The sequence below is a fragment of the Aquarana catesbeiana genome, linkage group LG13, assembly GCF_042186555.1.
Source record: "Aquarana catesbeiana isolate 2022-GZ linkage group LG13, ASM4218655v1, whole genome shotgun sequence".
NCBI classification, from domain to species: Eukaryota; Metazoa; Chordata; class Amphibia; order Anura; family Ranidae; genus Aquarana; species Aquarana catesbeiana.
The window spans coordinates 98,507,890-98,532,999 of record NC_133336.1 but is presented as its reverse complement, the minus strand read 5'-3'; the positions used below and the strand labels follow the sequence as shown (position 1 = coordinate 98,532,999).

The window sequence follows — 25,110 nt, the reverse complement described above, 5'->3', positions numbered from 1 at the left end:
TGATCACATTTATGATCACATTTAATTGCTTCTGTTTATATCTTCTTAAAAAAAAAAAACCTGTGGCTTTAACTGCTCAAGCATTACTGACAGTGTTATAGTTTGTCCCAAGCCTAGGCACTGTCACTTTTGTTAGATTGCTCTACATGTAAATATGAAAAAAATAAATGTGAAATAAAAATTAGATGTAATTGAAACTAAACAGTATAATTACACTATCATTATCTCACGGTATTTCTCTGACAGTTTTTCTTTAATTGCAGTGCACCCTGTAAGAGCACATCCAAGTACATCCAAGTACTTAACACTTGGTTAATCTATGGAGTGTTATGCAGAGGAGTACTATTTTTATTCCTCGCCCCCCAGCAGCTGATGGATGGTTTTCCTCACTAATGCTCCACTCTTGTGGAGTATGTGGAATGTGGGCTGGCCCTCCACATCATCATATATAATTCAGGACTAGCGATAGCCACTGGTCCTGCATTTTTTGTAATGATGTTAGCAAGGGGGAATGATTTATAAAGACTGGCCTTCACACTAGAGCCAGCATAGAGAAAGCCTGTGGAACCAAGGGCTAAGTAATTCCTTCTATTACATGCTCCCTATATTAAACAAGTATTAGACCCTTAATGGGTACCCATATGGATTTTTTATAGTTGACAAGATTTCAGCTTTAACCATAAAGACTTTAGAGAAAGCTTGATGTTTGACCCCTTTCATCAGCGAGGCTGACGCAATAAACTGGAGCAAAGAAAATGAGCATGAAATAGTAGTTGTGACCTATAAGGTTTTACCTTTTATCTTGTGAAAGTGTTAAAGTACATGTAAACCCAAGCGTTAAAATCTTATAATGGGGTTTGGACAAAAATATGGAAACACTACATGATTTGGAGGTGTGAAAGTGACAACGTGTTTTGTGATGAGACACCTAGCTAACAGGTGGGAAGCCTCACCTTCGTCATGTCAGAGCTTACTGGGTTCAAAGAGGGCAAATTGTTGGTGCCCGCTTAGCTGGTGCCTCTGTGATTGAAGTTGACAATTTATTTGCAGTGTCGCAAGGTGCAGTATAAAAGGTTATGATGGCATATACACTTTCCGGGAAAACATCGTCTGATAAGCATAAGCTTTGTCGACATGGTCAACTGACTGAAAGACAAAAGGAAATTGCACAGGATTGTGCCAGATTTTTGCATGAAGAGTGGTATCAAATTCCAAAAACCACTATCCAAGACTTATATTTGTCAATTCACAGGAGAATTCAGGCATTCTTGGATACCAAAGGTGGTCCAACACCATATTAGGTAATAATTTTGTTCTTTTACCATACTTGTTTCCATAACTTTGTCCAACCCCTGTATATTAATATGTTAATGGGATTTCAAAAGTAATTCTCAATCTTTTATAATCTCCAGCTTTAAATTATTTCATACCTGGAGATCCAGCAATAAATGTCACTTTTAGGGCACTTCCTGTTAAAGGGTGACACCATCACTATCTCACAGTTCTTACTTCATCAAGTTAGTCACTTTTAATCATTAGAAAGACCATCCTAAACAATGATATATAACGGTTGCTACAGAACATGCAAGTAGACAAAAAGTGGCTATGATGAGGCTTTAGATGACCAGCAGTACTCAGATGCAAAAAGGTCAGAATGTAAGAGGTCTTAAAGAGGTTCACTCCTGTTTTCTGGATTTCTACAGCAACACTCTCTGATTAGAGAAAATGATCCTCTATTAAAGAGACAGAGTATAGACAGTGGGAAGAGAGGTTCTGCGTGTGTTGCTGCAGAGAAGGAAGCAGGATCAAGCCCACCATGTAAGAGAAAGAGAGAGCTATGGCGTTCCTTTGACCTTGGGGAGTATGTGGGCTGTGTCACCCAAAAAACAGCTTAGATCAGCCTTTCTCAGTCCGGGTTCCTCCAGAGGTCAGTTGTGGCCGATTGACCTTACACTTTGTGGTGCCTGCATAATTCCAGGTCCAAAGCCATTTGGCAAAGCAAGCATGATCCCAACAATCTTTCAGCTGTCTGTAAAGGTGGCATTCTGGCTACCACTAAAAGGGTGGCATTCTTCCCATTGGCAAATTAAATAATTGTAGCAGGGGTTCCCCAAGACCTCAACATTATTTTGAGAGTTCCATTGGGGTTAGGGAAGGTTTAGAAAGGCTAGCTTAGATTCTCCAGACAGGGAGAGAGGGAAGAGATGCTATAACCAGCTCCATTGAGACCAAGTACTGTTGAACAAGTGAGGGTGCACCTGACTTCAGAGTATTGGATGTGTCTGCCAAGTTCTGCAAGTCTGCCACATTACTGTATGTATACCATAAAGGGTATTGGACAAATTGCCAAAGGGAATTATTACACCTTTAAATTTTAAAATTGTATTTGTTTAATGGAACAAATCATGAAAAGAAATAATACAGAAGTTCAGAACATTTTCCTCTTTAAAGCATGTTTCTTGGTGGAATAGAACATGTTATTGGATTTTCCGGTTTTGTTTTGCTAGCTGTCTTTTGGGGAGGGCTAAACCTCTTACATTGTGAGACGTGAGGTATCAATAGGCCATATTTCATCTGTGATTAAAGAGCATAGAATCCATTGTGAGGGTTTAAAGATAATTCCTGACACATAATGTTGATTTACTAAAATAAATAATTTACTTAGCTAAGTCAATAAGGTTATGCTGTGGTCACTGCAAACACAGCTTCAAGTAAAACACAAAATCAGTTATTTTTTTTATTTCTTTGCACATAATTTGGGGTACTTAAACTGAATAAAATGAATTAGCCATGCTATATTTCTATGTTTGACATCTGAAAAGGAACAAAATGGCAAACCTTGTTTGTTTTTTTGCTAACTTTTCTCTTTCTTTTCCAAATGACAAATCTATGGTGTTAAATGGTGATGTGGTTAAAAAACAACTCCAACAACTTTAAAACTACCCCCCCCCCCACCCCCCCACACCCTCACTTTTCCTTTGCCCTTGACTTTCCCTGAAGCCCCCTACATATTAAAAAAAAAATAACTATGCAAACCTTAAAGCTGAATTCCAGGTATGGCTTTCTTCACAAAGTTACATACAATGGGCCAATGCAAGTGTGCATGTTTCATCCCTGGCTGCTGCTACTACAGTGATCCTCACTGTCTTTTGGGTCCAACATTGAGAGGCTGCCTGCTGCATAGTGAACACAGGGGGTCACTTGATTGGCATTGACACCAGTCAGGGAACAGCTTGCATTTCCCTCAATGAATTCAAGGTATTCTCAGATTGGACGAGGTGCTAATTTTGATGTCATTCAGTCAGAATACGCTTTGCATTCATTGAGAGATATGAATGGCTTTAATGCCAAGTGAACAACCCCCTGTGTTCAATATGCAGCAGGGCAGCTGCCCGACACGGGAACTGGAAGACAGCGAGAATCACTGTAGTAGCAGCAGTTTCTAAAGTGAATCTCTGCTTCAATGGGGTGAAGCCAGATATAGAACATGCATACTTACTTTGTTTCAAGCTGGACCAATGTAACTATGCAAAAAAAAAAAAAAAACATACAGTATCTCACAAAAGTGAGTACACCCCTCACATTTTTGTCAATATCTTATTATATCTTTTTATGTGACAACACTAAAGAAATGACACTTTGCTACAATGTAAAGTAGTGAGTGTATAGCTTGTATAACAGTGTAAATTTGCTGTCCCCTCAAAATAACTCAACACACAGCCATTAATGTCTAAACCGGTGGCAGCAAAAGTAAGTAACCCCTAAGTGAAAATGTCCGAATTGGGCCCAAAGTGTCAACATTTTGTGTGGCCACCATTATTTTCCAGCATTGCCTTAATCCTCTTGGGCATGGAGTTCACCAGAGCTTCACAGGTTGCCACTGGAGTCCTCTTCCACTCCTCCATGACGACATCACGAAGCTGGTGGATGTTAGGACCCTGAAAATGTCCAAATTAGGCCCAATAAGCCATTTTCGATCCCCAATGTCATGTAACTCGGTAGTGTTACAAGGTCTCAGGTGTGAATGGGGAGCAGGTATGTTAAATTTGGTGTTATCCCTCTCACTCTCTCACACTGGTCACTGGAATTTTAACATGGCACCTCATGACAAAGAACTCTCTGAGGATCTGAAAAAAAGAATTGTTGCTCTACATAAAGATATCCTAGGCCAGGGGTCTTCAAACTATGGCCCTTCAGTTGTTCAAGAACTACAATTCCCATCATGCCTAGTCATGTCTGTAAATGTCAGAGTTTTACAATGCCTCATGGGACACGTAGTTCTGCAACAGCTGGAGGGCCGTAGTTTGAGGATCCCTGGCCCAGGCTATATGAAGATTGCCAAGATCCTGAAACTGAGAAGCATGGTGGCCAAGACCATACAGCTGTTTAACAGGACAGGTTCCACTCAGAACAGGCCTCGCCATGGTCGACCAAAGAAGTTGAGTGCATGTGCTCATCGTCATATCCAGAGGTTGTCTTTGGGAAATTGATGTATGAGTGCTGCCAGCATTGCTGCAGAGGTTGAAGGGGTGGGGGGTCAGCCTGTCAGTGCTCAGACCATACGCCGCACACTGCATCAAATTGGTCTGCATGGCTGTTGTCCCAGAAGGAAGCCTCTTTTAAAGATAATGCACAAGAAAGCCCACAAACAGTTTGCTGAAGACAAGCAGACTAAGGACATGGATTACTGGAACCATGTCTTGTGGTCTGATGGTGAGAAGGTGAGAAGTACAAAGACAACTGTGTCTTGCCTACAGTCCAGCATGGTGGTGGGAGTGTCATGGTCTGGGGCTGTATGAGTGCTGTTGGCACTGGAGAGCTACAGTTAATTGAGGGAACCGTGACATACTGAAGCAAAGCATGATCCCCTCCCTTCGGAGACCGGGCCACAGGGCAGTTATCTAACATGATAACAACCCCAAACACACCTCCAAGATGACCACTGACTTGCTAAAGAAGCTGAGGGTAAAGGTGATGGACTGGCCAAGCATGTCTCCAGACCTAAACCCTATTGAGCATCTGTGGGGCATCCTCAAACAGAAGGTGGAGGAGCGCAAGGTCTCTAACATCCACCAGCTTCATGATGTCATCATGGAGGAGTGGAAGAGGACTCCAGTGGCAACCTCTGAGTGAAGCTCTGGGGAACTTCATGCCCAAGAGGGTTAAGGCAGTGCTGGAAAATAAAGGTGGCTACACAAAATATTGACATTTTGGCCCCGATTTGGACATTTTTACTTGGTGTGGACTCACTTTTGTTGCCAGCAGTTTAGACATTAATGCCTGTTTGTTGAGTTATTTTGAGGGGGCAGCAAATTTACACTGTTATACAAGCTGTACACTCACTACTTTACATTGTAGCAAAGTATCATTTCTTCAGTGTTGTCACATGAAAAGATATGATAAAATATTTACAAAAATGTGAGGGGTGTACTCACTTTTGTGAGATACTGTACCTGGAATTCACCTTTAAATCCAGCCAGCCATGTGGCATCATGGGTACTTCCACTTCTTGTACTGTGGCTCTTCTGGGTGCACAGAATGATGTTCATGTAATGATGACAGATTCTGTGCAGCTGTAGTAGCAGGGAGTATATCCATAATGACCTGGGCCCACCGGAAGTGGGTTAGATGATGCTGGACTTCATTCAATCTGTAACAAGACCAGAGCTGGACTACAGAACAGGTTTGTTGGGGACACCATCAGAGTGAAAGTGAGTATTGCAATGAGACCTGCATTTTATTTCTTTTTTTGCTATGCTGAGCAACCTACTTTTAAATAAAAAAAAGTCATAGAGTTGGGTTACAAACTGTTCATGTTAACACAAATATAAAATACACTGTTTTTACCTGTCCAAGGCAATGGCAGCAAAACTGAGGATGGTCACAGAGCAGAAGACTTTGTGCAGGAATTTGATGGTCTTACAGAAAAGCAGGGTGTAAATCCACCAACAGCACTGAGGGTTGGCGCTAAGCACAATATCGAAAGGCACACACACCAGACTGGCACAGATGCCAGAACAAGCAAGATTCTTCATAAACCTATTTGTTACAGATTTGAGTACGGTGGTCCTACAGGTTGACCAAAGGACAATAAAGTTCCCTGAAAACAGAAAAAAAAGATTACTATGCTAAAATAAAAAATATATATATTGTACACATGGGTAAACACAGATGAAGGACCAACTCCACTCCCAACAGACTTGTCAGATTTGGATATGCATTGGTTGCCTAATTCACCTACTTGTTTCTTGCCCTCATATGGCTAAATGCTATGGTTATTCGTTAATGCTACATTTTGTAGAATACAGGAGAGCAAAACACAATTGTTTCATTTTGTACTGCTTGTGGCGCTCTGGATCCTTGAGAGAGAAGTTAAAATTTTGACTGAGCTTGACAGCAGCCATGGGGTCTGAGCTTTGGGCAGAAGTCCTCTGATCTCCTCCTATACCCCAGCCATAATATGAGCAGTGGACCTGTCACAAGAACTTGTCAAGAGTGCCAAATATGTCCACCCTTCCTGCTCCCTCAGCTTCATTCATATAAGCTGTACCGTAGCTTCTATCAATGAAAAGGGCTCTATAAATGTAGTTTGGGTGGATGAGTGCCAGGTCTGCCGCCACCATTCATAAATTGCTTTTCACTTTGGAAGCTATAGTAAAGCTTTTATGAATAGAGGTAGGGGGTAGAAAAAGCAGGCATAATTGGCAATCCTTATAAGTTCTTGTGAAAAGGTCCCTCAGCTCATATTAACCACCCCAGCACTGGAAGATTACAGCTCTGGGGAGGTGGAAGGTGGGGTCAAAAGACTTCTCGCTCAATTTTGATGTCTAGGAACATATTTGAGACAGTCATTTTTGATAGATATGGTTGGCGTGTGGACTAGGGTTGCCACCTCATCCCTTTAAAACCGAACGCATACTAATTACACAGGTTCTGTGGCTGATTAAGGTGGTAATTAAACTCACTTGGTGCCTTATCTGCATTAAATTATCCTCAGAACGCGTGTAATTATTATGTGTTTGGGTTTAAAGGGATGAGATGGCAACTGTAGTGTGGACATAGAAATGCAAACCTACAGTAGCACACGATAAATCTCTTTTCTGCACATATAGGGTCTGTCTTACTAAAAAATGAAGAGAGGTAAAATAAAATGACATGAGATGATGTGCAGTGAACCCTGGGCAAGATTTATTCAAGCATAAAGTAAGAGATGGTGAACCAGTGTTGACTTCAATAAAAAACTGTATTTTTTCAGTTTCAATGCATGTGATTGGATAGTTTAAATTAAACTAGGTTCACTTTATTTCAATTTATACTTTATTAAATCCATTCAGTTTAGCAGGAGGGTCAAGAAGAAAGAAGTTAAGCACGTAACAGTTAGAATTTATAGCAGGTAATTCTCAAACAACACAGGAACATCCATCAACGTTTATGTACAAAACACAAATTTTAATTTGGCTGGCTTTTCCAGCTAAATACGTTTTGGGGAAAAAGGAACATTATTACTATTACATAGTACCTACAGATATATACTGTATAACAGGGATTGAGCAGGATATAACATGACGAGAACAAAAATAAACTAAAAAGCGGGGTGGGGGGGGGCTTAGCATAGCTTTTAAAAATCTAGGGTATATACTGTACGTATACAAGTGTAATCATTATGCTGCCTTTTTGTCATACTGTGATTGCACTGTTGAACTAATATCATCTAAATAGTTTTCAACATGATTTGCAAGCTAAGGGGTTGATTTACTAAAGGCAAATTGGCTGTTCACTTTTCAAGGAAAATAGCACAATTCAAGGGAATTTTCCTCAGAGGTTAGTAAATGTGAAATTTCACTTTGTAAAGAATATTTTTGATGCAGTCTCCTTTCCTAAACCCCTGAATAAAGCCTAGTACACACAGGCCAAATGCCGGGCGACATCGGCCGGTTCAAGAAGAACCAGCCGACATTCAGCCAGTGTGTATGGCAGCCAGTCCGACAGAAGCTGGCCATTCGGCTGGCTTCTGTTGGACGAGCATGCTGGAAAACCAGCAGCTGACTGGCTCCTGATCAGTGCTCTCAGCTAATGGCTGAGAGCGCTGACCCGAGTGTTCTGGTGGGGGGCCTTCCCAGTTTAACCTTAAACTACGTAGAGGGTTCTTTACTGTAAGATCTGCAAGGATGTGGAATTCCCTTCCACAGGCGGTGGTCTCAGCGGGGAGCATTGATAGCTTCAAGAAACTATTAGATAATCACCGCAACATACAGGGATATACAATGTAATACTGACACATAATCACACACATAGGTTGGACTTGATGGACTTGTGTCTTTTTTCAACCTCACCTACTATGTAACTATATGTAACTATGTAACACAATAGCTTAGCAGGGCAGATCGCTGTACTAACATTGGATTGTTAATGCAACGGCTCCGATCTGAGCTGTCAGTTTTTTTTCCGTTCAACCCTCTGGGTTGAAAAAAAAAAAACTAATAGTGCGTACTAGGCTTATATCCAAAATAATTAAATGTACACTCAAGTGAAACAAAGATTTTGATTATAAACTAACTCAAGGGACGTACCCTGCCAGGCAAAGGCTCCAATTTACATTTTAGCATTCATATTCTGAACCTGTATTCCTCTATAGCTAAATCCCAGTAGCAGCAAGTATAAACATTGTTAACATGGCCCTACATCTGAGCCTGTGAAAATGCAAATTATTATATTTCCTGGATTCAGTATGTTGTTTCTCTGTTCATGTCTACTGCAGATTCACTCACTTAGAAGCATGGAAAACAGGTTGCATAGATTCATGTGACAGGAGTTTGCAGGTCCTCCAAATCCAAAATAACAAAGTTTATTCAATTAACTGTAAGTTAAAATGGAACTGAAGTTTCTGGATTAGCTGTTGTGCAGTGATGCCGATGCAGTGCGGTCACCTGAAATCACACAGCAGAAGGCCCACCCAGAACCTACACTGTCAAAGCAATGCAGTCACTGTCATAGCAATGTACTCACATAAAAATGATGTTCATTATCTAATATAGGCAGCAGCACATCCGTTTTGTCTTATTTAGTCTTATTTGAAATCACTGAATGGTACAGGATCTACTTTATGCTGGTACATTAGCTGTTTCCAAAGTTACGTGGACATTTTTTACCCTGCAGCTAAAATATGTTTGAAGTGAATTTAATGTAAAATGCAGTAGACTGGTCCATGTTATATAAAGCCTTTGAATGTACACCCGTACTGTTGTTGCACAAGGGCAAGGCCTGGTGCTCCTCACAGCTGGGACTCTTGCCGCCAGCTTGGTGGCCATCAGAGTCTATCTGGTGGTGGCTGGCCCAAGGTTTAGTAGAACAACCATTTTTCTCACTTAACTCACTGCCTCACTTCACGCACTGTATAATAGCCATATACTTATGTAGCGCCTACCCTGATTTTCCCGGGAGCCTTATGGTGACTACCAGACGTAGGAAGGACTGACATAATTCCTCAGAGTACAGGTTACTAGGCATGGTGGGTGATAAACAAGAAAGGAAGTTGGGCGCCAGTCACTTTTATGCTTAACCACTTAAGCCCAGGAAGGGTTTGCCCCCTTAATGACCACGCCATTTTTTACGATACGGCACTGTGTCGCTTTAACTGACAATTGCGCGGTTGTGCGAAACTGTACCCAAACAAAATTGATGTCCTTTTCTCCCCACAAATAGAGTTTTTTTTTGGTGGTGTTTGATTATCTCTGCGGGATTTATTTTTTGCGCTATAAACAAAAAAATTTTGAAAAAAAAGCAATATTTATTACTTTTTGCTATAATAAATTTCCCCCCCAAAAATATAAAAAAACTAATTTCTGAGTTTATGTATTCTTCTACATATTTTTGGTAAAAAAAAAAAAAAAAATCGCAATAAGCATATATTGATTGGTTTGCGCAAAAGTTATACCGTCTACAAAATAGGGGATATATTTATGGCATTTTTATTATAATTTTTTTTTTTTACTAGTAATGGCAGTGAGCTGCGATTTTTAGTAGGACTGCGACAGTGGGGCAGACAGATCGGACACTTTTGAAACTTTTTTGGGACCATTGACATTTGTACAGCGATCAGAGCTAAAAATAGCCACTGATTACTGTATAACTATCATTGGAAGGGAAGGGGTTAACACTAGGGGGTGATCAAGGGATTAAATGTGTGTCCTAGGGAGTGGTTCTAATTGTGGGGGGATGGTACTGCCTGGAGGAGGAGACCGATCGCTGTTCATACTTAGTATTAACAACAGATCTGTCTCCTCTCTCCTGACAGAAAGGAGATCTGTCTTTTTACATTGACAGATCTCCTTTCTGTCTCTCTCAGGAGCGATCGCGGGTGCCCGGCGGACATCACGGCCGCCGGGCATGCACATCAGCTCCATCGTCGCACCACACACGCGCACCCCCTAGTGGTCTTAAAGCAGCCGACGTACAGCTACGGCGATTTGCTTAGGGGAGCTAACCGGCCTCAGTTTAACTGCGGCAGCTGGTCCTCTAGTGGTTAAACAAGGATAAGTTTATATCTCACAAACAGGAAAATGTGGGAGAGATAGGGCACAGGACACCCTTAGTAACGATCAGCAACAGGCAGATTGGCAGACTTCTTAGACAAAAATAGGTGACATAAGGCAGACAGCAGTACAGGAAAAATAGCCTTTAAGCTGAACCAGCACATCTGTACTTTGTAGGCTAGGCTGTCTCTTCTAGTAACTGAACTTTACTCACTGTGTCTTACACAGATTCCTTTGGATGAGTTCTCTCTTGTCCTCCCAGCCACTTCATAGACTCCACCTCATGAAGAGTCCCCTCTGGTGCTTCCTTAGAACTTCATCCCTCTCATGCCGCGTACACACGGTCGGACTTTTCGTCTACAAAAGTCCAACGGACGCTGACGGACTAAAGCTGGCTGGTAATCCGATCGTGTGTGGGCTTCTCCGGACTTTCAACTGACTTTTTCAGCCTCAAATCCGACGGACTTTAGATTTGAAACATGCTTCAAATCTTTCTGACGGACTCGAGTCCGGTCGAAAAATCCGCTCGTCTGTATGCTAGTCTGACGGACAAAAACCCACGCTAGGGCAGCTATTGGCTACTGGCTATCAACTTCCTTATTTTAGTCCGGTGTACGTCATCACGTAAGAATTCGACGGACTTTTGTGTGATCGTGTGTAGGCAAGTCTGTTCGTTAGAAAGTCCGCCGCAAGTCCGTCGAAAGTCCGTCGAAAGTCTGTCGGACAGGCTGTCGGACTTTTGTAGCTGAAAAGTCCGACCGTGTGTACGCCCCATTAGAATTGTTTCTGGATCTTTAGCAGGATTTTCTCAACAGAATCTTGAACACCCGAATAGGCCTAGCAGCCAGGAGACCACCTGGATAGGCCTCCGGCTTCAAGCCCAGCAGCCAGGAGCTATTTCACACACATCCACCCAGGCCGCAGCCCTGGGTGGGAAGACTTCGATCACCTGACTCCTTCCGCATACAGTGGGGATCAAAAGTTTGGGCACCCCAGGTAAAAATGTGTATTAATGTGCATAACGAAGCCAAGGAAAGATGGAAAAATCTCCAAATGGCATCAAATTACAGATTAGACATTCTTATATGTCAAAAAAAGTTAGATTTTATTTCCATCATTTACACTTTCAAAATTACAGAAAACAAAAAAAATGGTGTCTGCAAAAGTTTGGGCACACTGCCGAGTTAATATCTTGTACTACCCCCTTTGGCAAGTATCACAGGTTGTAAACGCTTTTTGTAGCCAGCCAAGAGTCTTTCAATTCTTGTTTGAGGTATCTTTGCCCATTCTTCCTTACAAAAAACTTACATTTCTTTGAGATTCCTGGGCTGTCTGTCACGCACTGCTCTTTTAAGGTCTATCCATAGATTTTCAATAATGTTGAGGTCAGGAGATTGTGAAGGCCATGGCAAAACCTTCAGTTTACGCCTCTTGATGTAATCCCCCGTGGATTTTGAGGTGTGTTTAAGATCATTATCTATTTGTAGAAGCCATCCTCTCTTTAACTTCAGCTTTTTCATAGATGGCATCAAGTTACCATCCAAAATTTGCTGAAATTTTATTGAATTCATTTTTCCTTCTACTCGTGAAATGTTCCCTGTGCCACTGGCTGCAATACAACCCCAAAGCATGATTGATCCACCCCCATGCTTAACAGTTGGACAGAGGTTCTTTTCATTAAATTCTGTGCCCTTTCTAATCCAAACGTATCTTTGCTCATTCCGGCCAAAAAGTTCTATTTTAACCTCATCGGTCCACAGAACTTTTTTCCAAAATGCCTCAGGCTTGTCTATATGTTCATTTGCAAAGTACAAACGCTGATTTTTGTGGTGAGGACGTAGAAGAGGTTTTCTTCTGATGACTCTTCCATGAAGACCATATTTGTACAAGTATCTCTTTATAGTGGAATAGTGTACCACAACTCCAGTGTCTGCCAGATCTTTCTGGAGGGATCGTGCAGTCAAACGTGGGTTTTGAATTGCTTTTCTCACAATCCTGCGAGCTGTTCTATCTGATATTTTTCTTGGTCTTCCAAATCTTACTTTAACTTCCACTGTTCCTGATGACTGCCATTTCTTAATCACATTCCGAACAGAGGATATTGACATCTGAAAACGCTTTGCTATCTTCTTATAGCCTTCTCCAGCTTTGTGAGTGTCAACTATTTTCAGTTTCAGTTTTCTAGACAACTGCTTAGAAGAACCCATGGTGCTGATTGTTGGGGCCAGGTCAGATGAGTCTGGCAATTTAAAACCTTTGAGATTGACATCACCTGGTCTTCCCAGAAGATGATTGAGAACAATCCATGACACTGGCAGGTCTCAGCTTTGCAAAGGGGGCAGTGCATGCTATAAATTTTGCAGGGTGCCCAAACTTTTGCAGACGCCATTTTTTTGTTTTCTGTAATTTTGAAAGTGTAAATGGTGGAAATAAAATCTAACTTTTTTTGACATATTATAAGAATGTCTAATCTGTAATTTGATGCCATTTGGAGATTTTTCCATCTTTTCTTGGCTTTGTTATGCACATTAATACACATTTTTACCTGGGGTGCCCAAACTTTCGATCCCCACTGTAAATGCCTTTTCTCAGGCATGTCAGTCTGTCAGTCTGATTGGCTGATTGGCTGAGAAAGGTATGTTTATTTATAACCTGAACTCACTGTAGCTCCTCACACTAATGTCAAAGGCAACGGCACCACCTACTGCCAAAAGGGAGGAGAGACCACAGCTAAACAGGATTAGGACAGAAGCCATTTGACTTCTAAACACTACAAATTAGCCAGGTTGGCTACCACCCAGCATAACTAAATTTACCTGTAGCCCTATTCTAGGACGAGGGTGCTACACTCAGATACAGATTCTGGGTGATATCACTACTTTCTACAGAACAACCTGAACAGTCCATAGGAGGTTTCATGTGATTCACCTATACACTAACAGAGACATATTCCTATAGACCAGACGAGGGGAGTAATCTTCAACACAAACTTTTCCACAGAGGATCAGGAGACAGACATCGGATACACACACAGCCTTAACACTGAAGAGTTCACTTATGAATATTGATGATGTGATTTTCTTTCCTGAAACTTGAAAATTACTCAATTCCTTCATAAAAACAGTTAGTGTTGATGGGGGAATCCCTCCCATGGAGCTATTCTGTTCTCCCAGCGGGGGAGCTGTCCCAGCTGGGAGAACACACAGTAATAATTGCTAGTGGCTATTGCCACTGGCAAAAATCTCATAGAAAATCCAACAGGCTGGTTGTACCAAAGTTGATCGATCTAGCAACTTGGGTACAATCAGCCTGCCTATACATAGTTTTAGGAAGGGCACGCCAGCAATCAAGATGGCGGCCGCAAAAGACTTTCTGTGCTCCACACTCCTGTGAGAAAAGGTACACAGGCACGGGCACTCTTGCCAATGGAGATGGGGATGCTAATGGACGTGCGCGCTCTGTGGCAGATGTTGGCGCCAAGGGAACTATTTAAACTGGGTCAGTACCCAGGATCAGTGCTGTCTTGTCTTCAGCGTTCCCCGTGAAACCTGCTACCTGCTACTCTGTACCTGTTCCAGTTGTTGACTCGGCTTGTTCCTGACTAGGGATGAGCCGAACACCCCCCCGGTTTGGTTCGCACCAGAACCTGAGAACGGACCGAAAGTTCGCACGAACGTTAGAACCCCATTGACGTCTATGGGACTCGAACGTTCGAAATCAAAAGTGCTCATTTTAAAAACTAATTTGCATGGTATTGTCCTAAAAAGGGTTTGGGGACCCGGGTCCTACCCCAGGGGACATGTATCAATGCAAAAAAAACTTTTAAAAACGGCCGTTTTTTCGGGAGCAGTGATTTTAATGATGCTTAAAGTAAAAAAAAAAAGTGAAATATTCCTTTAAATATCGTACCTGAGGGGTGTCTATAGTGTGCCTGTAAAGTGACGCGTGTTTCCCGTGTTTAGAACAGTCCCTGCACCAAATGTCATTTTTAAAGGAAAAAATCTCATTTAAAACTGCTTGCGGGTTTAATGTAATGTCGGGTCCTGGCAATATGGATGAAAATCAGTGAGACAAACGGCATGGGTACCCCCCAGTCCATTACCAGGCCCTTTGGGTCTTGTATGGATATTAAGGGGAACCCCACACCCAAATTAAAATAAGGAAAGGTGTGGGGCCACCAGGCCCTATATACTCTGAACAGCAGTATACAGGCAGTGCAAACAAGACAGGGACTGTAGGTTTGTTGTTAAGTAGAATCTCTTTGTAATTTTGAACGGGTACATTTTTAACGTGTTTAGCTCCAGCCAAAAAATCTTTTTTAAGCTTTTTGGAAAACATAGGGAAGGGTTATCACCCCTGTGACATTTGTTTTGCTGTCTTTCCTCCTCTTCAGAAGATTTCACCTCACTTTTTGTCCCAATGGATTGGAAAACATAAGTGGAAAGGAGAAATGTTTTTCCCATATTAACTCTTACAGGAGAGAATTTCCCTTCCTAGGGGTAGATTTCATCTCACTTCCTGTTGTCTCCTTCCGTTTGCAAGTAGGAGTCGTTTGTAAGTTAGTTGTTTAAAAGTAGGGTCCTGCCCTATATACTCAGCAGAAATTTGGGCCTTAGGTGTTGCTGTGGCCACAACACTGTAAGCCCTCACAGGGCCCTGCTGTGAAATATTAGATCAAGAATTGTTTCTTCAGGTAGCTGTATTTACTGTAACAAGAAAAGCCTGCCTGTCAGTAAGAAGAAACAGAAACGGATCTAGCTGAACACTGTGAGCAGGACGCACCCCAATAGCTTGTAGTTTTAGCTGAACACTGTGAGGTGGACGCACCCCACTAACTTGTAGGTTTAGCTGAACACTGTGAGCAGGACGCACCCCACTAACTTGTAGGTTTAGCAGAACACTGTGAGCAGGACGCACTGCACTAACTGTAAATAGTCTAGCTGCCTGACTGTGGTACTAATAGGATCAAAAGAACACAAGCAATTTTCTTCAGGTAGCTGTATTTACTGTAACAAGACAAGCCTGCCTGTCAGTAAGAAGATAACAGAAACGGATCTAGCTGAACACTGTGAGCAGGACGCACCCCACTAACTTGTAGGTTTAGCAGAACACTATGAGCAGGACGCTCTGCACTAAATGTAAATAGTCTAGCTGCCTGACTGTGGTACTAATAGGATCAAAAGAACACCAGTAATTTTCTTCAGGTAGCTTTATATACTGTAACAAGACAAGCCTGCCTGTCAGTAAGAAGAGAACAGGAACGGATCTAGCTGAACACTGTGAGCAGGACGCACTGCACTAAATGTAAATAGTCTAGCTGCCTGACTGTGGTACTACTAGGATCAAAAGAACACCAGTAATTTTCTTCAAAATACTGTAACAAGACAAGCCTGCCTGTCAGTAAGAAGATAACAGGAACGGATCTAGCTGAACACTGTGAGCAGGACGCACTGCACTAAATGTAAATAGTCTAGCTGCCTGACTGTGGTACTAATAGGATCAAAAGAACACCAGTAATTTTTTTCAAAATACTGTAACAAGACAAGCCTGCCTGTCAGTAAGAAGATAACAGGAACGGATCTAGCTGAACACTGTGAACAGGACGCACTGCACTAAATGTAAATAGTCTAGAAGATAACAGGAACGGATCTAGCTAAACTGAATACAGTTTATATATATATATATATATATATATATATATATATATATATATATATATATATATATATATATATATATATATGCAACACCTGGGATGCATATATATAGACAATACACTTTAAGTGCAGCTAACTGACTGACTGTCCTGCCTAATCTAGCTAACTCAAATGAAATGACACTGTCTCTCTCTCTATTTCTCAGCACACCGGAACACACTGCACAGGGCCGCCGTGCAGGCGGCCTTATATAGTGTGGGGCGTGTACTAAATCCCCTGAGCCATAATTGGCCAAAGCCTCCTTGGCTTTGGCCAATTACGGCTCTCTGTTAAGGCGGCGCTGTGATTGCGGGTCATAGTGCATGCTTGGCCAATCATCAGCAAGCAATGCACTGCGATGCCGCAGTGAATTATGGGCCGTGACGCGACACACGAATTTGGCGCGAACGGCCCATATCGTTCGCAATTCGACGAACGATCGAACAGCCGATGTTCGAGTCGAACATGGGTTCGACTCGAACACGAAGCTCATCCCTATTCCTGACTACTTCTGCTCTTTGCCTGCATCTGACCCCAGTTTGACTCTGCATCTTCCTGCTCCTGTTGTTACCTCACTGCTAGGGATGAGCCAAACACCCCCTGGTTCGGTTCGCAGCAGAACATGTTAACAGGCAAAAAATTTGTTTGAACACGCAAACACCGTTAAAGTCTATGGGACACGAACATGAAAAATCAAGAGGTGCTAATTTGAAAGGCTTTTATGCAAGTTATTGCCATAAAAAGTGTTTGGGGACCCGGGTCCTGCCCCAGGGGACATGTATCAATGCAAAAAAAAGTTTTAAAAACAGCTGTTTTTTCAGGAGTAGTGATTTTAATAATGGATAAAGTGAAACAATAAAAATGAAATATTCCTTTAAATATCGTGCCTGGGATGTGTCCTTAGTATGCCTGTAAAGTAGCGCATTTTTCCCATGTTTAAAACAATACCACAGCAAAATTACATTTCCAAAAGAAAAAATTTTATTTAAAACTACTCAAGACTGTCTCGGCAATATAGATGAAAATCATTGAAAAAAACGGCATGGGTTCCCCCCCCCAGTCCATTACCAGGCCCTTTGGGTCTGGTATGGATATTAAGGGGAACCCCGCACCCAAATTTTAAAAAAAATTACGTGGGAGGCCTCCAGGCCCTATATACTCTGAACAGCCGTATATATACTATACGGCTTTCAGAAAGTATATATACTATACGGCTTTCAGAAAATTGGGCCTTAGGTGTTGGTGGTACCAGAACACTGTAAGCCCTCACAGTTACTCTTGGTGGGCGCAGGAATGGGCCCTGCTGTGAAATATTATATCAAGAATTGTAATTACATTCCCCTGTTAAACAGGGGCAGAAAATTGGGCCTTTGGTGGTGGTGCCACAACACTGTAACCCCTCACAGATACTCTTGTTGGGCGCAGGAACGGGCCCTGTGTTGAAATATTGTATCAACAATTGTAATTACAATTGTAATTCGGGGCAGGAAAGGGCCCTGCTGTGAAATATTAGGTCAGTAATTGTAATTACATGCCCCTGTTAAACAGGGGCAGAAAAATTGGACCTTGGGTGGTGGTGGTGGTGCTCTAAACCAAAAATATTGTTGGAAGCTAGCATCATCAAGATTGAGGAGAAATAGGATAGTCACCATAGTAAGTCTTCAAGGGATCCCACATCCATAGCAAATTCAATCAGTTACATCAGCATCAGGTGCTTGATAGCTGCTGATTAGGGATGAGCCGAACACCCCCCGGTTCAGTTCGCACCAGAACCTGCGAACGGACCGAAAGTTCATGCAAACTTTAGAACCCCATTAAAGTCTATGGGACTCGAACGTTCGAAATCAAAAGTGCTAATTTTAAAGGCTAATATGCAAGTTATTGTCCTAAAAAGGGTTTGGGGACCTGGGTCCTGCCCCAGGGGACATGTATCAATGCAAAAAAAGTTTTAAAAACGGACGTTTTTTCGGGAGCAGTGATTTTAATGATGCTTAAAGTGAACAAAAAAAGTGAAATATTCCTTTAAATATCGTACCTGGGGGGTGTCTATAGTATGCCTGTAAAGTGGCACGTGTTTCCGTGTTTAGAACTGTCCCTGCACAAAATGACATATCTAAAGGAAAAAAAGTCATGTAAAACGGTTTGCGGCTTTAATGTAATGTCTGGTCCCGGCAATATGGATGAAAATCATTGAGAAAAATGGCATGGGTACCCCCCCCCCCCAGCCCATTACCAGCCCCTTTGGGTATTGTATGGATATTAAGGGGAACCCCGCATATTAAGGGGAACCCCCAGGCCCTATATACTCTGAACAGCAGTATACAGGTGGCGCAAACAAGACAGAGACTGCAGGTTTGTTGTTAAGTAGATTCTGTTTGTAACTTTGAACTGGTATATTTTTAAAGTGTAGCTCCAGCCAAAAAATCTATTTTTAAGCTTTTTGGAAAACATAGGGAAGGGTTATGACCCCTGTAACATTTGGTTTGCTGTCTGTGCACCTCTTTGGAAGATTTCACCTTACTTTCTGTCCCAATGAAAAATGTTTTTTGAAAATTTGGGGGTTTTAGTGAAACAAGGATTGGTGATAAAGCATCAGTGGAGAGGAGACGCGTTTTTTCCCATATTAACTCTTACAGGAGAGAATTTCCCTTCCTAGGGGTAGATTTCATCTCACTTCCTGTTGTCTCCTTCCGTTTGCAAGTAGGAGTCGTTTGTAAGTTAGATGTTTGAAAGTAGGGGCCTGCCCTATATACTCTGCAGAAATTTGGGCCTTAGGTGTTGCCAAAACACTGTAAGCCCTCACAGTTACTCTTGGTGGGCGCTGGAACACCCTGCTGTGAACTATTATATCAAGAATTGTAATTACATGCTATTGTTGAACAGTGGTAGAGAAATTGGGCCTTTGGTGGTAGTGGTGGTGGTGCTGGTGCCATTCACAGCTACTCTTGGTGGGCGCTGGAATGGGCCCTGCTGTGAAATAATATATCAAGAATTGGAATTACATGCACCTGTTGAAAAGGGGCAGAAAAATTGGGCTTTTGGTGGTGGTGGTGGTGTTGCCACACTGTAAGCCCTCACAGTTACTCTTGGTCGGCGCAGGAATGGGCCCTGCTGTGAAATATTAGATCAAGAATAATAATTACATGTCCCTGTTGAACGTAGCACTGAATGTGCATTCCAAAAGAACGCTGGATGCAGGACAGGACAGTAGCTCAATTGCATACTGTGCAAGCTCTGGCCAGTGATACATCCTCAAGACCCAGTAACCCAGAGGATTTTCCGTGGGAAAGGTGTCCAAGTCTGATCTTGCCCCTAGGTATTCCTGCACCATGTAAAACAGACGCTGCCGATGGTTGCTGGAACCGATCATACCTTGGGTGTGCGGACTAAAAAATTGTCTGAACACATCGGTCAGACGGCCACCTTCTCCCCTGCACCCCCTTTTACTGACTGAAGCCTCAGTAACACGTTGTCCAGGAACGGGAATTTGTAACCTCCCAGTCTCTGGGAACGCGTTGCACAGACCTTTCTGCAAGGCCTCCCGAAGATGTTTCATCCTCTGCTCCCTCTGCGACGGCAAGATAAGGTCCGCAACCTTACCCTTGTAACGTGGATCAAGGAGGGTTGCCAGCCAGTAATGGTCCCTCTCCTTGATACCATGAATATGAGGATCCTTCCGCAGGCTTTACAGGATCAGGGAGGCCATGCAGCGTAGGTTTGCTGAGGCATTTGGTCCGGAGTCCGCTGGGTCACTAAGGACGACAGGTTTCTTAGGACTGTAAATGATCCCTTGAAGACTGCTGCTGATCCTGAGTGCCAGGCTCCACCTCCATGCTGACACAATCCTCCTCCTCCTCTTCCTGTGTGATCGGCGGGCACGCAGGAACACTGTCTGGATAAAGGGGGCCTTGAGAGGTAAGGAAGTCCTCCTCTTCCTTCCTCTGTTCTGCCTCAAGTGCCCTGTTCATTATTCAACGCTCCAACTCCAACTCCAACAGGTGGACAAGAGAGACAGTGTCACTGATGCATGCACTGTCACTGCTCACCATCCTTGTGGCTTCCTCAAATGATGACAGGACAGTGCATGCATCCCTGATCATGGCCCACTGGCGTGGGGAAAAAAAACATCCCCTGACCCTGTCCTGGTGCCATAGTCGCATAGGTAATGTTTGTGTAAAAAACCTTGGTGAAAACAATGTTTAAATGAATAAAAATAAATAAGTGTTTTGGAATGAACAAAAGTCAATAAGTGAATAAATGTATGTGCCCATGAAATCATCCATAGAGACAGAAAAGTCCAAACACAAAAAACACAAATCCCTCAGTTATTCCCAGTGAAGGCAGTGTGAAAAACATGGGATAAAAAAACACCACTCGTTGTGATCCACCACCACATAGATTAAGCGCTTACCAGAAGGCAAGCTTGATAAGCCTGTGTATAAACTGGAGATCTGGATGCCAAACCAATGGCACTACTTCTCTGTGCTCAACGTGAACTTGGAAGTACAGCAGATGACGGACCAGTCCCAGCACACTTTGCTTGAAGATTTGACTGCCGCTCACCCCTCTCCCTACCGCCCACCCTAGAGAGATCTCCTGCCTGGATCCTGAGCCTGAGTTTACGTATGGTCCGTCATCTGCTGTACTTCCAAGTTCACGTTGATTTTTATTCATTTAAACATTGTTTTCACCAAGGTTTTTTACACAAACATTAGCACAGTTTTTTCCTGTTTTATTGTTGTTTTTTGTGTAAATCTCATAATTTAACTGCTGCTGGTAGGGATTTGGTAACGCGGTATTTTTTCTATTTCCATCTGCCTCAGGACATCCTGTAAGCCTGGTGTCACGGAACGTCCCACACTCCGCTTGAGTGCTTCCGTCTGTATACCGCTTCCTAAGTTCTGGAACACAAGTCCAATGGATCTGGCTATAGGAACCCCCAAGAACTAGACAACACCGGTCTTGGAGTACATCAGGACTAACTTTATTTAGAATCAAAATTACAAGACTTTATATGCCGTTGGAACCTCCTCTAACACTACAACTGTAACTTAATTAACATGAGCTAATTATCTAATCCTTTATACAGCCTAGGTGACTGAGACATGACCTTTCGCCCAGACTTGTGGGCACCGAGCTTCACACAGTAGTATAAACACAATAGCTGGAGCTAATTACAATTAACAATCAAACAAAACCTAATTAACCTAATTACCATGAGCTCCAATAGGAGTCGTCCCATCTCCTACATTGTATAGAGGACAATGTGATCAGCTCATTCAATTAACAGGTTGCGTTCAGAATCAACCAAACCAATAATAGTCTCTACATACATCCTGGGAGATATTGTGGACAAATATTACTGTCCCATTTTAAGTAGTCCAAGATATATTTTCTCACTCACCCTGTGCCAGGATGGCACAGGGTGACTTAGACATAAGATGTATTCTGAGTTCCACGGGCCCTCCCGTCACATCTCTCCCCTTTCGGCAGGAGACTAACACAGGAGGAGACCCCAGACGGGTTGACTCCGAAGTTAGTAAGTAGTTCCAGTCCTGTATCTGCTGCTGGGAAGTGATTGCCATCTTCTCACCCTGAGCCTCCACAATTGCTGCAGGTATGGGGCAGAGGTCTTGGACCCTCTGTCCGGTTGCCAGCACTTCTGCTGGGGGTTTGCCAGGTGGTTCCTGTACCCACACAGTACCCCAAACAAATTGTTCCAAACAGAGTATTACTCACCCAGCCAACCTCTGCCTCTCTCAGAGAACATATCTGCCGCTGGGGAGAGGCCTGGACTGGCCCTTCTCCCTGGAATCCTTTCTGCCGCTGGAGAGAAGACAGGGTGTCTGGGCTCACTCTGTCATGCTGTTGGGGATCGGGGCCCACTGCCCAGCATCCCTGGGGTATACAGGTGGAGACTGAAGTCCCACCCACCTTCACAGGAAATCCATCCTCTGTTAGTTGAGGGGAGAGTCCAGCAGTCCTCGGCTCTGTTGCCAGCCCTTCTGCTGGAAACCCCACACCATCTGTTCCGGCTAACTGTTGGAGAGGGAGGCCGACTGCCCCGCCTCCCTGGAACTCTGTAGTTGTTGCCGGTGCTGGGCAGAGGTTGGTAACACTCTGCCCTGTTGCCAGCACTTCTGCTGGGGACTCCGCATCCTCCGCTCCGGCTAACCATTGGGGCAGGAGGCTGGCTTTCTCCACTCCCAAACTATGTAGCTGCCATTTGGGAGGTGAGGCGGCTGCTTCCTTTTCTATTCCCTCATCTGGCTGCTGGGACGACATGTCGATGGTACTGTCTCCCAGGTACACGGATCTTTGCTGGGGAGGAAAGCCCGCTTCCTCCACCCTGGCCAACTGTTAGGGAGGGACAACACACACCTCCTCTCCCTTCTCCCCCTGTATCTGCTGCTGGGAAGTGATTGCCATCTTCTCACCCTGAGCCTCCACAATTGCTGCAGGTATGGGGCAGAGGTCTTGGACCCTCTGTCCGGTTGCCAGCACTTCTGCTGGGGGTTTGCCAGGTGGTTCCTCCTCTACAGAAACGTCTATTAAATCCCCAGTCTCTGGAATTGGTAAAAGTGTGGGACAGAGGTCTTGGACCCTCTGTTCAGTTACCAGATCTTCAGCTGGAGAAGTTTATTTTAACTCCATAGATGCTGCTGGCAGAAAATCACATGTCCCTGTCAGTGTTGTGGGAGAAAGGCCGACTACCTCTTCTCTCAGGAAGGCCGAAGCCACTGTTGGTGCTGGGCAGAACACAGTGAACTTTGGCCCTGATAGCAGCTCTTCTGCTGTGATAACAGTCAAAAGTATGTGGCGCTAATCTAAGTGTACCACTCATATATGAGTGGTACACTTAGATTAGCGCCACATACTTTTGACTGTTATCACGTTATATATTAGGGTGGGTGAGGCCACCTCTTATGTTGGCAGCTTCTCTAATTTTGGTCTCAGTGCCCATGATCCTTTGAGAGTGTGGTTGTGCGCATTAGTTCTCTACTATTTTAGCTCTTCTGCTGGAGGCTCATCAGGTTGTTCTTCCTCAGCAAAAAAGTCTATCAAATCCCATGTCTCTGCCACTGATGTCTGGGGATAGAGGTTCACCATCTCCTGTCCATGGAACCCAGAAGATGCTATCATTTCTGGGCAGAGGTTAGCAGAGCTCTGCCCTGTTGTCAGCACTTCAGGTTTGGGGACGGAAATCTCCGGATTTTCCACTGCCGATTCTCTGGCATGCTGCTGAACTTGTTCTAGCAGTTTCCTGTATGCCCTTTCCAGATGCTGTTCCTTCCTTAGCAAATGGTCCAGATCAGGTTTGAGCTCTGAGACCCCTGCAAGACCGAGCATAGACTCTCTATATTCTCTCAGGTCCTCAAGGTCAGGTTCCCCTTCATCGCCAAACATAAAAAGATCTGTAAGGCTCTTCCACAGCAATCCAGGGCCGCCAAAGTCATATCCCTCCGGAGAGCATTCTGTTGTCTCCCCTAAATATCCCTCCTCTGCGTGCCATTGCAGAGCCCGATAACGATTGTCCAGCTCTATCTCCTGCTGGACCAACCTGTCCAACTCAGTCACCCATTGCTCCTGGGGCCACTCTCCCAGGAATGCCATCCGCAATGCCCGTTGGTCACTGGCCCGTTGCTCTTGGGTTGGAAAGCACTTGCCCTGTTTTATACCAGAGAGACGGAGGGCTGCAATCCAGAGCTCCACCCGAATTTGCTGCCTAAGCTCCAGGTATTCATCCGCAGACACAGTCCTGGTGTATGTTGAAAGGACGATCCACAGCAGCCCCGGGAATTCTGATGCCAGGTCCATATCTCCGCTGGGGTGACTGAAGTCTGCTATCCTGATCTTGGATCCAATTGGAGGTTTAGATTTCCCAGGCTGCAGGAAGCTTTCCCGCTGCTTGCCACCAATGTCACGGAACGTCCCACACTCCGCTTTAGTGCTTCCGTCTGTATACCGCTTCCTAAGTTCTGGAACACAAGTCCAATGGATCTGGCTATAGGAACCCCCAAGAACTAGACAACACCAGTCTTGGAGTACATCAGGACTAACTTTATTTAGAATCAAAATTACAAGACTTTATATGCCGTTGGAACCTCCTCTAACAATACAACTGTAACCTAATTAACATGAGCTAATTATCTAATCCTTTATACAGCCTAGGTGACTGAGACATGACCTTTCGCCCAGACTTGTGGGCACCGAGCTTCACACAGTAGTATAAACACAATAGCTGGAGCTAATTACAATTAACAATACAAACAAAACCTAATTAACCTAATTACCATGAGCTCCAATAGGAGTCGTCCCGTCTCCTACATTGTATAGAGGACAATGTGATCAGCTCATTCAATTAACAGGTTGCGTTCAGAATCAACCAAACCAATAATAGTCTCTACATACATCCTGGAAGATATTGTGGACAAATATTACTGTCCCATTTTAAGTAGTCCAAGATATACTTTCTCACTCACCCTGTGCCAGGATGGCACAGGGTGACTTAGACATAAGATGTATTCTGAGTTCCACGGGCCCTCCCGTCACACCCGGGTACCTGCCCAAGAACCACCAAGTTAAAGACGTGAGCCAAACAGAGCACATGGGTCAGTTGTCCCTGTCAGAGGGCGGAGAGGAGGTTGGTGCCATTGTCGCAAACCACCATTCCTGGCTTAAGCTGGCGTGGCGTCAACCACCTCTAAACCTGCCCCTGCAGAGCTGACAGAATCTCTGCCCCAGTGTGGCTCCTGTCCCCCAAGCACACCAGCTCAAGCACCGCATGGCATCTTTTTGCATGAGTGCTTGCGTAGCCCCTTGAATGCCTACGGAGCACCGCTGGTTCCGGGGACAAATCAGCACAGGAAGAGGCCATGGAG

General features: G+C 43.7%; 1 protein-coding gene across 2 annotated transcripts in view; it reads right to left on the bottom strand.

Annotated features, from left to right (window-relative positions):
• Positions 1-25,110, bottom strand: part of GPR176 (G protein-coupled receptor 176) — a 123,880-nt gene that overhangs the window by 7,653 nt on the left and 91,117 nt on the right. For both annotated transcript variants that reach the window (XM_073610413.1, XM_073610412.1), the window contains one exon: positions 5,848-6,100. In XM_073610413.1, the coding sequence (XP_073466514.1) occupies positions 5,848-6,100 (253 nt within the window). The remainder of the gene's footprint in view (positions 1-5,847; positions 6,101-25,110) is intronic.